The sequence below is a fragment of the Calonectris borealis genome, chromosome 7, assembly GCF_964195595.1.
Source record: "Calonectris borealis chromosome 7, bCalBor7.hap1.2, whole genome shotgun sequence".
Classification (NCBI taxonomy): Eukaryota; Metazoa; Chordata; class Aves; order Procellariiformes; family Procellariidae; genus Calonectris; species Calonectris borealis.
In genome coordinates, this window is record NC_134318.1 from 21,859,947 (window position 1) to 21,870,975 (window position 11,029).

At 51.6% G+C, this 11,029-nt stretch overlaps 1 protein-coding gene across 1 annotated transcript; it reads right to left on the reverse strand.

The window, feature by feature from the left end:
- Positions 1 to 3,153: 3,153 nt before the first annotated feature.
- PITX3 (paired like homeodomain 3) lies at positions 3,154 to 10,822 on the reverse strand. Its single transcript, XM_075154525.1, has 3 exons — positions 10,688 to 10,822; positions 5,775 to 5,980; positions 3,154 to 4,769 (listed from the first exon to the last, which is right to left on the reverse strand). Exons 1-3 carry the CDS (start codon positions 10,794 to 10,796, stop codon positions 4,206 to 4,208), a joined length of 879 nt encoding a protein of 292 aa, XP_075010626.1. The 5' UTR covers positions 10,797 to 10,822; the 3' UTR covers positions 3,154 to 4,205.
- Positions 10,823 to 11,029: the final 207 nt, after the last annotated feature.

Genomic DNA, 11,029 nt, shown 5'->3' on the forward strand with positions numbered 1-11,029 from the left:
TCTGGGCGTGGTGAACTTCACGCAAAGCAATCCCAGAAATATTTGCTGTTATCTATGAGAACTACTGGGGGACAGTGAGGCATGGAAAGACTGTAAAATGCAAGTTTTGTACCCCCCCTTCAAAATGGGGACTGGGGTCAAAAGCCAGGAACTCCTGACAGTTAAATCCCCTCACCCACCCACCGCCCAAAAAATGCTGGAGCAAATAATCTCTCTACTTGTAAGCAGTGGAGATGAGCAGGAGCCATATGGATCTGTCAAGAACAGAATCTGGTCAAAATAATCTGATTTTCCTCTATGACAGGATAAGGGCATGGTGAAGAAGAGCTCTGGCTGCCATTTAAGTGGCTCTTAAGGATGATGTAGATGGGATGTTGGGTAGGTGCAAAACCCATTGGATAATTATACCCAGAGAGTTATCTACGGTTCACTGTTGAAAAGGAAAGGGTCTGTTGAGTGAAGTTCAGGGACATCTGTTCCGGGTCTGGTTTTGTTTAACATTTCCACTAATGACCTGGATGATGGAGGAGAATGCGCACTTGCTAAATCTGCAGATTGGGAAGTTTCCAGTGACAAGTAATTTGCCTAACAGGTCTTTAGAATAAGCAGGACCCTGCTAAAACCTACCTGCTTGGGTTGCAGTGGAGGTACTGGGGACTTGTGAGAGAGCGAGGTCCTGGAGAAGGTCTGTACGACACCTGCTGTATTTGTGCTGGACCAGAGAGCGTGATGTCCATGTCCTGGCCCTATGGGGAGGGAGCCGAATGTGGGAGGCTGTATGGGCTCAGCTGCATCAGGAAGGCAGGTGGCATTTGGAAAGCAGGGGACCTCTCCCAGAACTCTCTGCTGCCAACTTGCTCACTTCTTTATTTACTGTTGGCCATCTCTTGTGTCTGCAGACTTTAAGGTTTTCCCAAGGTTGTGTCAGTTATTTGGTGCCATTGTATAAAGCGCTCTCAGCTCAGGGCTGGTGTGTGGTTTGCCATCTGGTCTGGATCCTACATAATGCAATACCTCTGACTGCAGAAACAGACCCCACCGTCTTCTTTGTACAGGATTGGGAAGGAGAAACTTGAACCAACTAGCCAGCCTGCAGAGCCACTGGCCACACACGTGCAGGCACCAGTTGCCTCATGTGGGTACTGACTAAGTCTGTCCTGCTCAGAAATCAGACTGGTCTGGCGTAATGTTAATTGAAATGACTGCATGGAAAACCTCAGGCTGAAAAATCAATACCTAAACTAGGTCTTGACTTTTCCCCACTGGCTCCAGCTGGAGATCATGAGAACTGTGTGCTGGAGTTGGCCTTCTGCTCTGTATATTTGGGCATATCTTTCATCGGCTGAATCTTGCAACAGTCAGCAGCAGCCAGCCTTGTACACCCACACCCCAACCGAACCTCATCTTCTCTGTGGGACAGGTAGAGGATCTTCACAAGCATCATAGCAACATGGAGAACAACCAAAGCTGCACAGAAACTGCTCAAGGCAAAGCGCAGCTACTAGAGCAGGTTAAAAGGGAAGGAGGAGCTCATGTTGCTCTTGGCTTCAGCTGGGGAGAAGAGAAGGAAGAATTTTCTTTCCCTCCCTGGACACATCACCCAAATGAAAGGGAAGCTGGGTCTCCCTTCAATTTCTTTTCCAGGCAAAGCTGCGTCTTTATGAGAGATGCTTATTCTGGCTTTGCCGTGTTCCCATCTGTGCTTGAGATCAGCATGGGGTGGAGGGCAGGGTGCGTGGAAAGGGTGTAGGGGAAGCACCAGGTGTGTAAGAAGTGCAGCTCCTTCACCAAGGAGTAGGAGAGGATTGTGGCACCACCTGGCTTGGGTTATCAGGGAGAGGAGTTGGACTCAGCTGCAAGTCAGGCTCAGGAGGGGATATTAGAGAGAAGCCCAGGCCCTTTTTTCTTCCCTTAGGGGGAAGAGCTGTGGCAGAGAAGGGAGTTAAGCACCATAGCACAAAGATGAGGTGTGTGTTTGGTGGGAAGGCTGCTGGATGGAGGCTCCAGCACAGAATGGAGACTGACCACTGAAGCTACCTCAGCAGCACTGGCGCCCAGTGGCAAGGTAGGATCCAGGTTACAATGCATGGTCTTGTCTTGGATGTGCTACGTCTATGTTATAGATGTTTATGCTTGATCTTTGAATGCCTGTTGCAGATAGGGTTGTACTTCCAGCGGTAGCTGTTTCAGTGCAGGGTAACTTGGCTCCGTCATTTTAGATTAGCTCAGAGCAAAGAATAATTTTGTTACAGTGAAGTTGGGCTGACATCTATGACTGCTTTCAGCATCTGCTCACCAATACCTTCAGCAGCAGCTGCTCCCTGTGGAATAGGCTCTGGCAAAGACTGAGTGGTTCATACGATTTGCTTGTGAGGGACCTCCTACTGTGTCCTAGTGAGGATCCCTTCTTAGCAAAGAAATTGCTTCCTCTCTGCATGCTAACAACATTGCAGAAACCTGGTTTATGCCAGGTTTGCCTGTCCCATTCATCCAAGTAAGATAGTTTGTTGTCGTGATGTGCGTTTTGGGTTGGTTTTTTTTTCCCCCCTAATAGAAAAGTGAAATATCAGGGTTGTGCCATGTGCCTGATGAAAGGAAAGGAGGCTGCACTGGGTAGGGATGTCCTGCTCCCCTGCTGCACGTGGAGCTTCCTTGGGCCCTTGGAGGAACCTGCTGCATCCCTCTGCATTGGCTGAAGCAGCAGGTCCCCCTGGTGCACGTGCATCTCAGGAGAGCCACCTCTGTTTTACAGCTTTCCCAACAGAAACTGCGCAGGGGCGGGCTAGCAGGGCAGGTTGCTGCAGCCGGCCTCTCCCCTGGGGACCGCTCTTCAAGGCGGGAGTGCCTGGAGGGGCTCCCCTGCCCTGGGCTGCTGGGACCCCAAAGGCACTGGCCCCATCCAGCACAGCAGGGAAGCCTGAGCCAGGAGAGGCTCGACCTTCCTGCTGCAGTGGGTGCATACAGACAGGGAGCAGGGAGGGGGCTTGTTTTCCCCTTCATACAGTGTCTGTGAGCTGTTGCTGTCCTGAGGAGCCAGGTGTTTGATTTGTGAGGAAGAGAGATGGCTCCTCCAAACCTCAGGCCCCTATTTCAACTCTGACTGCCTCGTGCTGGCACTCCCAAGGATGCTCACTCTTGCCTGGGCAGCTGGCACTTGATTTCTGAGTCTTCAGACGCAGGTTCGTGCTCTCAATAACCAGACAGGGAGAAGCCTTAAAGAGATTGTGCCAACTTTTATTTTATTATCTTTTTTTGGAAATGGGATTTGGAGAAGGGAAGGGAGGGAGATGTGCAAAGGGGAACTGATTGTTGCAAAAGGGGATGCTTTGGATGTACACTGCCAAAGGTGTTCCTGTCTGACTGGAAATGACTGAAGCAGTAAAGCATGACAGGCAGGACGCTGCCTTGGTGGATGTGCTTGCTTTACAGGGTTTTTGGTTTTAAGGTCCACTTTGTAGGTTACTTCACGTACAAAACAAAAAAGCATATTTAATGTCTATATATGTATTTGTATATATATAAGATATATATACACACACATATTTTATATCCTTACAACTCCCAGTTCCTAAAGGCTTCAAGTCTGAAGGGCCATGTGTATATATGCATTATACGGAGAGATGCCAATCGACTGAGACAAGGATTTCCTTACTGGCTGTGTGATAAATAAGTGGGCAAGATGTCTTTAACTGAAATCTCGCACACGTGCAGGGAGAAGGTGTCAGCCAAGCACTGAATGGCAGCCCCTGCATTGCCCTGTCCCTGGCTGTTCCCTGCAGGGGTGGTGTCCGGCTGCCTGTGCTGTCCCGGGGTCTTGGGGAGCTCACCTCTGGGGGGCTCGGAGGGGCAGGTTGAAACACACTTGGTTCTGCTGTCCATGGGTCAGGCACCCTGCGCGACGGGGCTCCTATTTCCCCATGGGGCTTCCAATAGACCGTTTTGGTTTCTTTACCATGAAAGAGGAGGTTTGGTGGGCAAGAGGGGAAGGGGTTGGGGAGGGGAAAGACAGTCAAAATTCACCATACGATAGTTAGACAAATCTTCATAGAGGTCCATCTGCCTGCTCGCCGCTCGCTCTTGCTCTCTCTCGCTCTCTTGCTCTCTCGTGTTCACTCTCATTCTCTGCAGGACGTACACTGTTGTAGGGCTAAAGGTCTCCTTTTGTCAGGCTAAGGTCAAGTCCCTGGTTGGCGGAGGGCAGCCCTTCATACGGGCCTGTCCACGGCGTATTGGCAAGGGCTCAGATTGGAAGCTGCCGTCTGCACCGCCGGGTAGGTGAAGTTAGCATGCTGCTTGGCTTTCAGCCGCAGGCTGGCCAGGCTGGAGTTGCATGTGTCCCTGTACATGTAGGGGCTGGCTGTTGAGGCGTAAGGACAGGCACTGGATGAGACAGCGGAGTTGAGGCTCGGGCTGTTCAGGTTGTTGATGTTTCCCAGGTTGTTGAGGCTGGAGGCCGGTACTCCGGTCACTGCGGAAGGGACCATGGATGAAGGCATGGTCATCGAGGCGATGGAGCTGGGTGGGGAGAACATGGGCTGGGAGGAGAGGGGACTGACGTTCATGGAATTGAAGAACGGGAAGCTCTTGGCCGAGAGCGGACTGGTGGCGAGCCCCTTGGTGGCCCAGTTGTTGTAGGAATAGCTGGAATACATGTCGTCGTAAGGCTGCATCAGTCCGTTGAACTGGGCTCCAAAGCTGTTCTTGCACAGTTCGGCCTGTTGGTTCCTCTCCCGTTTCCTCCACTTAGCTCTGCGGTTTTTGAACCAGACCTGCAAGAGAGAGAGGGAGGGGATGGGAATCGCTCTGGGCTGTACCTGGAAGAAGCTTGCCCCGGTCTCTTTGCACAGCAAGGTGAGAGCTGTTGAAGGGCCAGGGATGCTCCCAGGGAGTTGGGAGGCTGAGCATCAGGAAAGGGTTGCAGCAAGATGTCTGGGCTGCAAGGTCATCTCCCAGCGAGAATCACCACCTAGATCAAAACCCAACCATTGCCATTTTACAGCGCACAGAATAACCCACCTCACTTAACAAACGGATGCCCTTTATTCAGGGAAAAGGGAGGAAAATACTTGCTGTGCTTCCAACTGACCACAGCCCAGGAGGAGGGGTTGGGTTTGTGTGACCTGCGGACAAAGTATTTGGGGGATGTGGTTTGAGAGTTGCTGAGTGGAGGAAATAACCTCTCTTGTTTTGACTTCACCTCAGGACCAGCTTGGGGTGGGGTGTTGGACGTCTGTCTTCCAAAAGGAAAATCTATTAGTGTTGGAGGGACTCAAACAATATAACTTCCTAGAGCGTGGAAGCTGCTGGAAGGCTATTCATGGTGCTGCTAACTCATATTTCTAGTAGCGGAGAGAAGCTCTCATTCCAGCTGGAGCCCTGCCATGCTACGCCTGTGACTGCACAGTGGTTTGGGAACACCAAAGACTGCCCTCCAGCAAGGCTAAGGCTGGGGCATGATGGCGCTGCAAGGAAGAGGTCTGCTGGGTTGGGGCAACCAACTGGTGGGGCTCTGTGGGGCACCGCCTGGGCTTTGCATCTCCCTGCGTTATTGCAAGGTAGCACTGCACGGGGAAGGCACCGCCAGCATGGGGTATGTGTGTGGCTGGATGTGTCAAATCTCAGATGTAGAGCCTGGTGAGGTGTTTTCAAGACAGGGAAATTTTCTAGTGCCACTAATTCCTTCCTTGGTTTGGGGACAGCTTGGTGGCTTGTATCACAGCCGGCTTCCTGCCTACAAGCTCTGGCCGGGGAAGGTGGGAGAGCTGCAGTCCTACCCGGACTCGTGCCTCTGTCAGGTTGGTCCAGACCGCAATCTCCTCCCTGGTGCTCATGTCTGGGTAACGGTTTCTCTGGAAAGTGGCTTCCAGCTCCTGGAGCTGCTGGCTGGTGAAGTGCGTCCTCTGCCTCCGCTGCTTCTTCTTGAGTGAGCCGTCTTCAGGGTTGGAGTCGTCCGTCTGGTTTTGCTGGGACTTCTCGGTATCTGTGTGAGAAACAGAAAGATGGGCGAGATCCCCTGAGTTAACTCGGGGGCTTACATGCATTTGGGGCGCCTGTCCCTTGGGGCAACCAGTGCATGATCAGTGAGGTCCCCCTCCGCTGCGGCCACCAGCAGCTCCAGCTGCACCCACAGGAGTGGTCCCGTCTCCCTCCCTCACCCTTGCGAGCAGGCATCCACCCTGCACCAAAACCAACGGCCACTTGATGCAGCACGGCTTGCTCTCGTTTAACCGCAGTAACGGATGTCAGCTTCCAAGTGACTGGATTTGGATTTGCCAAACTTCCAATCTCGGGTTTTCATTTGTTGCATTTAAGATGGGTGATAGTGGCAGGACTTCCCCAGGCCAGCAGTTTCCTACTCTGCTTAAAACTCTCTGCCTAAGGTGCCCTTTAGAAAAACTGAACGGAAATTGCCACTTGTGACACGGCAAAAGATCGGTAGTGGTTTTGTGGGCAAGTGATGGGAAAAGGCAAATTGCCAATGATAGCAGGTTGACGCTCTTAAATTAACTAGATGTGAGGAGCACAAATTTTTATCCTTCTTCCCTTCTTACTCCTCTACCTTCTTACTTAGGTGCATGTATTTTTATTTTTAAAAAGTAGGAAGAGGCCTCTCTCAGACCTTACCATGAAGTACTCCAGCATCTCCCTGTCCTTCCACCCCTGCCCTCCTCCTCGCTTGGAGATCCCTCTCCTAGAGGCAGCGTCTTTCATTTTGTTGCCCCTTAAATGAACACCTTGAAACTCCCCAGTGTTTCCACCGGCATCTAACTGAAAAATACAGCTCAGCCTCCTCCTAGGCATTAAGCCCAGGCCTTAACGCTGAGCTTTGGGCTGCCACGGCTGGAGGTGGGCGGCCATGTACTTCCCTGTGCCACAGCCCCTCCTGGGGCTATTGGTACTCTGCAAACAGGGGCAGAATGCAAATATAAATATCTTCCATCATCAAAAGAAAACATCACATTTGAGCACTTGGGCAATCTATGGAAGACAACTACAGGGAGGAAAGCTACAGCTCGTGTTTAATTCTGCTGGGAACCAAGACAAGTCACCACAGAAGAAAATTATTCCAGTGAAAATAAATTATTTCTGATGTTCACCTCCTCCTTTCTCTGATCTAGAAGCAAGGTGAAGCAGTTCCAACTGAAAATTGGTTTTCAGCAGGGAGGGGAGGTGTTCTTTTACAGCGGGAAATACTCAGCTAAACTAAGTAGAAATTATTGCAGTTGCCAAACTGCACCTGGGAGAAGAACCTTTAAAAAATCCTGGCATCACTCCGCTGAGATTCAGATTAAAAGGATTTTTTGTTTGGTTGTGTTTTTTTAAGTGGAAGCTAGCTTAAAAGGCTTCAAAATCCAGAAAAATCCTAAAATGGAAGGTGTCTCGTACAGCCCCTTGAAAAAAGTAACCTGGAATACAGCTGGGTGAGGAAAGAAAGGGTTCCTCAAGTCAGATGCATGTGGTCTGGAAAAACACACCCCATAACATCCAACTGGAAAGGAGCGAGCCTAAGAGAGAGGCTGAAAAGCACCTGAGCCCCGACAGAGAAAGGACTCTGCTGCGGGGCAGTGCTGCACCAACAGCAGGTGCTTTAATGGAGCCCGGCCCTGGGAGACACCCCTGTCTCAGGCACCTGGTGCCGCTACCCCATTCCGTGGGGGTGTTAATTCAGAAACCTCTCCCTGCTGTTCCTGGGAAAACCCTCCTTGCACCTGCCTCCCTCCAAAGGAAGCAATGCTGGAGTCACGGAGAGCATTTGCAGGAGAGGCACTGCAAAGCGGTCAGAAAAGGTTTGTTCCTATGGGTCTGCATTGCATTGACTGAAGCAATGTGGGTTCCCCACAGGCTCCCCACCAGCTGCCTCCGCTGCTGTGGCACCTTTAATGCTATTCACCAGCAGGAAAGCTAATGCAAGGAGAGCAAGCTGGCTATTGCTCACAACAGCAGGGCGCAAGCTGGTTCTGCTGAGCAGGAAGGTGCTGTCTCCTGTTCCCAGTGCCAGGACCAGCTCGTGTTTCCATCCAGGATGTACCCGCAAGAGAACTTTCCCAGTGCACTCTTGAAACAGGTGAAGCCATAGGACCTGAAAAGTGGAACGGTAGGAGCTGGCTGTGGTCTCGTGGTACTCTCCTCATTCCCATGAGCATTTTCATGTGGGGATCCCACATTCGGTAGAACTCTTGGAAGCATGCTCTTAATGTGGATCTTTTTTTTTTTTTTTTTATAGTGGTTCTTGCCAAGGAGATAAATCTGATTTCTCTAGCTCAGTGCTCTAAGCTAGTGTTGGAAGAGGGAGATTCCCGCATTATCCATCTCTAAAACAGATTAAAAGGGGAGCGATGCCACCATGTCTGAGCCAGTTATTAGGAATGGCTCAGTACAGATGAAGAGACAACATTTGGTTTGTTTGTTCATCTGCTAAGTCTGGGTTAATTAAGAGCCTGACGCATGCAGGAGATATGTTCCCATGGGAGCCCTGGACAAATGCGGATTTCCAAAGGGGCTGCTGCGAAGCAGGAGGCTGTGCCCTAATCGGGAGCTCCTGCTCAGGACTGCCCTTCTTCACGCAGGAAGAAACTATACCGAGAGGGGAGGAGAATGGAGTGAAGGTACCACTGGCTTATGGGCTGCATCTGGGTGGAAGAGCGCACCAAGTATCTTGCTTTGGTATTCGTCTTCTCCATACCTTCTGGTGTAGAAGTTTCCATAAATCTTGTGAAGTCCAAGAAGATGTAGGAATCCTGACATTGAGCCTAGAAAAAATCTCTGCAGCTACATGTTCCTCTTACTGTCCTCTCCGTTTCTGTATCTGCTACCTGTGGCTCTTCCTGAGCATTGCTTATAGGGAGTGTCATCTCTGTTTCTGCTTCTTCTCGAGGCAGGGGAAAAGGGCCCTCTGTAAATGGTATAAAGCTTGGGCATTGCAGTGGGGACCAAAAGCATGGCAATACAGGGAAACAAGGGACCCACAGGAAGGACAGACCCTGTGGGTGCCCTGAATCCATGCTGAGGAGCAGAATACAAACCATGCCACACTGTCAGAGGACACTCAGGATCTCTGAGAGCTGAGCCCAGACAAGCAAGGTTCATGCTCCCTTCCTCAGGATCTCTTACGTTGCGGATGAAGGAAGCGGAGCCAAGGAGGAGTAGAGAGGCTGCTCTCTCGAGGAGAGGCAACAAGTGCCAGAAGCACAGCCCTGCCCCGTCCCGGGCAGCCCTCGGTGGCACACTCTGCTCTGCCTGACACCGGTGACCTGTGGTTGCCATCGGCCTCTCCAGTGCGAATGCACAAGCTGCCAGCCTCTGCGTGCAGGTAGCGCTGGCAAACACCCGTCTCCCAGAACCATTTTATTTCTAGGCCGTTTAAGACAGTGGGGAGTGACGTAGCCAGGAGCTCAGTGTTTATTGTCAACCTAAAATAGGTTGTGGAATATATCTCGTGCACGTTCGCCGACTCAATGAAACGACTGCAGTCATAGCTGGAATTAGCTGCTCATGCCTAATGGAAAAAAAGTCAGCTCCTAAATTGGCAGTTCTGTGGCGTGCCAGGGTGGGCGCGATCGGGAAGGCCACTTGAATGGAGACGACTTTGAATGCATCCAAAGGCTGACGAGGAGCCACCGAGCTTGGGGATGTGCCCAACTAAGGTATGCGTGCAGTGGGGAATTCGGCGGGTGGATTCTCTGACCATAGTTATCCCAGCGTAACTCCCTTCATGATACTTACTCTGGGGAATTTTAATCTGCATCATTATGCTTATTAGCTTTTGCACGTGGGTGAGCCTGGAGGCTTTACGCGGGGAGTAGCAGGCTGTCCCCGGCCCTCGCCTCCCCTCGTGCTGGCACTGGTAGCTTTGCATTGCCCTGCTGCATCCAGAGCAACAAGGGATGGAGCGGTCACAGGACAGACACAAAATCCAGGGGAAGCCATAGCATTTGGTAGCTGATTTCTGAGCAGGTGTGAATGGTGACATTTCTTCTTCAGAGCCTGATAGAATGCGGTAGGCCTGGGGTTTGTTCAGCCTTTGGGAATGGTCAGAGGCACCTCCTTGGGACAGGAGCAGCCCACTGCGGAGCCTGGCACCAAGGCACAAGTGACCAGGCTTTTTCAATTAAAGCAGGGGCAAGACAGTATTTCTCTTCCTTCTTATTGCCTGAACCTGGAAAGTTCAGCCTAAAGTTAACCCACGGCATGGAAAGTTTCAACCTAAGCAATTTAAACACAGTTTAAAAAAAAAAAAAGGGAGGGGGGGAGCAATTTATAATTAGGAGTAGTCTTCCGTGCCTTGGATGAGATTTCCCATGTTGTGGGGAGAGCTCTTCTGCTCTGGGGACCTGGTTTAGGCAAATACAATAAAATCCTGGTTGGGCAGTGACCCGGTTTGCCTGACTCCTGCCTGCCATGGGCTGTGCCTTCAGCAGTGGCTTCCTGCAGCCGGGGCCAGGCAACCCCATCGCTGGGATGGTGCTCTCGCCCTTCCGATGGCTGTCATTGTCATACGCACCCCTATGCCTCCCCCCTGCTTGCTGGGACAGCCGTGCCACCATGGCACTGTGCTGGCTCGTGGTACGAGAGGAAGCTCAGCGTGTCCCTGGGAGCACCGCAGCCAGCTCCTGCTAGCCACTGGACACCCGGATCCACCCACAAGGATAGGTCGGGGCCTCTCTTGCATCTTGAGCCTTGCACTCACCGCTGTGGTCCTGCCCTTTGCAGCTGTGCTCGTGTTGAGGGGTTCCAGAGTCCGAGAGAGACAAGGCTGGGCTGCGAGCCTCCGCGTCTGCCAGCAGATTGAAATCCATGGGGCAGGGATGGGTGGCGGAGAAGGAGGAATCTGAAAAAGCAGCGAGCACAGGGTGATTAGGGAGATGAATCTCTGTGTGTGACCTCACCCCACCCCCTCTGGGAGGGACTTGCCAACCCTTGAGGAAAGGTCTAGGAAAAGCAAAGGATCCCTGTGTGATCCTTGGACCCCTTTGAATTTCCTGGCTGGAAAATGGACATGCCAGGCTTTCTGCTGAGCTTCCCTATAAAT

What these genes read in the sequence shown, in the direction of transcription:
- PITX3 (XM_075154525.1), bottom strand. Translation starts at nt 10,796, where the DNA reads ATGGATTTCAATCTGCTGGCAGACGCGGAGGCTCGCAGCCCAGCCTTG. An exon ending in CAAAGGGCAGGACCACAGCG is followed by an intron (nt 5,981 to 10,687) that starts GTGAGTGCAAGG and finishes TTTCTCACACAG; the next exon opens with ATACCGAGAAGTCCCAGCAA. An exon ending in TGACAGAGGCACGAGTCCGG is followed by an intron (nt 4,770 to 5,774) that starts GTAGGACTGCAG and finishes TCTCTCTTGCAG; the next exon opens with GTCTGGTTCAAAAACCGCAG.